This window comes from Mus caroli, chromosome 13, assembly GCF_900094665.2.
Source record: "Mus caroli chromosome 13, CAROLI_EIJ_v1.1, whole genome shotgun sequence".
In the NCBI taxonomy this organism is placed as follows: Eukaryota; Metazoa; Chordata; class Mammalia; order Rodentia; family Muridae; genus Mus; species Mus caroli.
The window spans coordinates 56215403-56219512 of record NC_034582.1 but is presented as its reverse complement, the minus strand read 5'-3'; the positions used below and the strand labels follow the sequence as shown (position 1 = coordinate 56219512).

General features: G+C 40.6%; 1 protein-coding gene and 1 long non-coding RNA gene across 3 annotated transcripts in view; one reads left to right on the top strand and one right to left on the bottom strand.

The window, feature by feature from the left end:
- Window positions 1–2576, bottom strand: part of LOC110307619 — a 23657-nt gene extending 21081 nt beyond the window's left edge. Inside the window, exons 1-2 of the long non-coding RNA XR_002379440.1 lie at window positions 2557–2576; window positions 2114–2277 (exon numbers count right to left, since the gene is read on the bottom strand). This is a non-coding gene — a long non-coding RNA (uncharacterized LOC110307619). The remainder of the gene's footprint in view (window positions 1–2113; window positions 2278–2556) is intronic.
- Window positions 1–3812, top strand: part of LOC110307616 (testin-2) — a 37056-nt gene extending 33244 nt beyond the window's left edge. For both annotated transcript variants that reach the window (XM_029468663.1, XM_021179850.2), the window contains 3 exons: window positions 1208–1370; window positions 2217–2334; window positions 3597–3812. In XM_029468663.1, the coding sequence (XP_029324523.1) occupies window positions 1208–1370; window positions 2217–2334; window positions 3597–3696 (381 nt within the window). In that variant the 3' untranslated portion in view covers window positions 3697–3812. The remainder of the gene's footprint in view (window positions 1–1207; window positions 1371–2216; window positions 2335–3596) is intronic.
- The last annotated feature ends 298 nt before the right edge of the window (window positions 3813–4110 follow it).

Sequence of the window (4110 nt, the reverse complement as noted above, 5' to 3'; positions counted from 1 at the left end):
GAGACAGGGTTTCTCTGTGTAGCCCTGGCTGTCCTGGAACTCACTCTGTAGAACCATATGAATCCCTTAAATCTATAAGAAAGCTCTTCATCCAAATTAACAAAAATAAAATGAAAGTAGACCAAAATTATTAAAATTAGGGTTGGAAAGGGGAAAATTACAGCAGCCACTGGAAAAATTTATCAGTTCAGGAGCTAGTCATTAAAATTTTTTATTCCCCTATCCTGGAAAATATTTTTTAAAAAATGGTTAGGCATCTAGATGCATGTGACCTATCAAAGTTAAGTCAAGCTGAAGTAAATAATCTATATGAACTCAACAACTGACATTGATTCTGTAATTAAAATCTCTTAGCTATAAAGAAGCCCAGGGCCAGATGGATTCAGCATAGTGTTCCTTCCACAGAGAGCTAACAGTAATTCTCCTCAAATTACTCCATCAAGTATAAAGGAAGTAATATTTCTAAATTATTAAGTGAAGCTAGTGGTACCCCAATACCAAAACCAGACAAAGGATAAAGCAAAAGGGGGGATTATAGGCTAATCTCTCTAATCAACTTGGAAGCAAACATTCTCAGCCCAATCCTGGCTATCTAAATTCCAGAATACATCCAGATGATCATATATCACAATCAAGTCAGCTTCACCCCAGACATGCAGGATTCATACATATATTTAATTAATAAGTATAATTCACCACATAGACTCAAGGAGAGAACCTACATGATCATCTCATTAAATACGTTTAACAAAATCCAATGTTGCTTCATGATAAATTTTCCAGAGAATCTGTGGATACAGGGGACATAGCTCAACATAATAAAAAAAAAATTATTGTGCTGGAATGACTTGTAAACCACCATTACTGTCACTGACAGCATTAGCCTTTGTATGGTTACTTGAGGGGAGCTTTCCAAGGACCCCTTCCTGCTGCTGTGAACACAGAGAATAGGAAAGCCACTCCACACAAGACACATCTCTCCACTGTGAATATTTGTTATGGACAGAAGACCTATGAGTATCACTGAACACAAGTAAGCTAATCTTCAGCTCCAAATCTCCCAGTAGAACCTCTCTTCCTGGAAAGTTTTATAAGAACAGTGAATTGAGGATCCTCTTCTGCAATTGTGTTTGGTTCTGTGGTTCTAGCTCATGTTCTCCAGGAAGTAGATGCAATAAATGAATCTCTTTCCCCTTAACTTTAAAAGGGTAGAAAGTGCAGGTACCATGCTGAGAATTCTGCAGCTACTGTCAGAGATTTTGTGCAAATCCCAGGAAGCGAGGAAGCCCTTATGAAGGCAGTGGCTAAAGTGGGGCCCATCTCTGTTGCAGTTGATGCCAGCCATGGTTCCTTCCAATTCTATGACAGTGGTAAGTATCTTCCTTCTAGTAATCTATGCATAAACATTGTACCACTGCCATGACAAATTGATCTTTTGATTTCTTTGTTACATAGTATTTGATGTAAACGTTTCCATTTGTGGATTTTATGTTCTATATGAGGAATGTTTTATATATATATATATATATATATATATATATATATATATTTACTTTACAATACTTAAATATAATTCCATGAGTCCACATCCTTAATATTTTTAATTAGCTTTATGTTTCACGTGGTATAATTTACTTAAATTTTCTCCAGTTGTTTGATCTTTAAGACTTTAATCAGATATTTCATTTATGTAGATAATTCTTTTTTTTATAATTTTTTAAGATTTATTTATTTATTATATGTAAGTACACTGTAGCTGTCTTCAGACACACCAGAAGAGGGCGTCAGATCTCATTTCGGGTGGTTGTGAGCCACCATGTGGTTGCTGGGATTTGAACTCTGGACCTTCGGAAGAGCAGTCGGGTGCTCTTACCCACTGAGCCATCTCACCAGCCCGTAGATAATTCTTATAAAGGACTTTTCCATTGCATTACTTTTTGTTTTCTGTGGGGTTTGCTTGGGCTAACCTACAAGTAAGTCAATAAGATTTTTTGTGTGCAACCAAGCAACTGTCTTTACCAAAGGATTTATGCTAAATTTTACTTCTAATGCATTTATCTGAGAGCGTATAGTCTTAGCCCTGATAACAGTGAAGACTCTTGTGTCATCTTACCTTGTGTATGTAATCTCAGGTAATTGAAGAAATGCCTCTCTTACATGTTGATGAGGTGAGGTCCCCGGAGCCTCTCACCTCAGCTTTGATTTTATTCCTTTAGGCATCTATTATGAGCCACGGTGCAAAAGGGTCCACCTAAACCATGCTGTTCTGGTGGTCGGCTATGGTTTTGAGGGAGAAGAATCAGATGGCAACAGTTATTGGCTGGTCAAGAACAGGTATGAATTTCAGAATATATTTGTATTTAAAATTCAAAAGAAAGTTACTGTGCACAGTATTCAAATATATATATATACAGCATTCTACATCCCCTAGAGGTTGAATGCAGAAGTTCTAGTGTATGAAAATAACAGAATGATTCTGTGGGGTATTGGGCTATGTACAGTCTGGTCTCCAGTTGAGCTGAGGTCTGAACCCCAGAGTGGTGATAATTCACCTACATGTCACGGTAGGCATTCCCTCATGTCTCCTGGACTCAAGGCTTCTGTCGATGTTACTGCCCCCACAGGAGAAGCGTGACTAGTAGTCACGTAGACAATGTCCCAAGCTTCTGGCCTTCAGGCTAAACTCCTCCCAGTTACCTAGCAACAGTAAAGATAACAACCCACCATAAGAGGGGCTGCTTAGCCCCACCTCACTCTCTTACTCCCCTCTCTCCTCGTTCCCTCTTACTCTAGCCTTTCTTCTCTCTCCCTTTTCCCCTTCTCTCCTCTTCGCCATGGCCAGTCTATCTCTCTCTTTCCACCTTCTCTCCTCTCTCCCTGCCTTTCTATAATAAAGCTCTAAAACCATAGACTGTCTCTGTTCATCAAGGCCCACTGCCCTTGGATGATGGGATAGGCTTTCCTTTAATGAGCCATTTCGGATCTCCCAATGGCAGGCCTTCCTGTGCTCCAGTCAAGGCCCAGACTAAGGACTCTCCCCTACGTGGGAACCTTTCCCTCAGCCCTCTCTCTCATAACCCCAGAGCCAAGGGTGTTGCCGGGGCCCCTGGTATCGGGGTCTGCCCCTTGTCCACCCACCACCCACCCCCACTCCTGTTGAGTAGGGTCAGTGGCTTAGATGCCCACCCCGGCTGAGTAGAAAGTGTCTGGCAGCCCTCCCACATCTGCCTGCCCAGAGCATAGGAGGAACTCTGACTGGACATGAGCTATCTTCCCCTCCGACCCCCGCCTTCCTATACACCCCCTTAGTTCCCAACATGATTCTGACATGGTTTGGGGCAGAGATTAATAATGGAATTTGAACAAGTTTGTCAATCCTGACACATTCTAGTTTTATACCTATGTAGATAAAAAGACATCCTGTCCTATCTCTGTGATGTTTTTTCAGTGGTATGATTCAACTTTCGGTATCCAGGAGACAAACCTCTATCTTTTCTGAATCTTTCTATTAAGTGTGTTTTCTGGCTTGGTGCTTAAGTGGATTTATTGTAGCGAAGCTGCTGCACACTGTGTTCTTTCTATTTAATTTCTTTCAGCTGGGGTGAGGAATGGGGCATGAAGGGATACATAAAGATTGCCAAAGACTGGAACAACCACTGCGGGATTGCTACACTCGCCACATACCCCATCGTCTGAGCTGCTGCACAACAAAAAGGAAGGAGAGGACTGGGAATGGAATGTACTGAGCAGGGTTTCTCCTCTGCTGTGGGGGCAGAGGGAAGAGGCAGCTGAGTCACTGAGGATCCACACTTGATGTGAATTAAACTCATAAACATTAGTGCCATTAACAGCTTTTATTAGTGACTCTCTTATTTAAAAAATCTGAATTTTCATTTTAAAATGCTGTACAATTTTACATATTCAAAATAAAGCTTGATTTCAAAAAGATAGTAGGACTTCTTTTTTTAGTTCACTACTTAATTGAACATGAGGACATAAATTTGTGTGTGTGTGTGTGTGTGAGAGAGAGAGAGAGAGAGAGAGAGAGAGAGAGAGAGAGAGAGAGATTTAAAATAATGCAGAAGTATCTTTAACGGGGTTAGTTTTTTG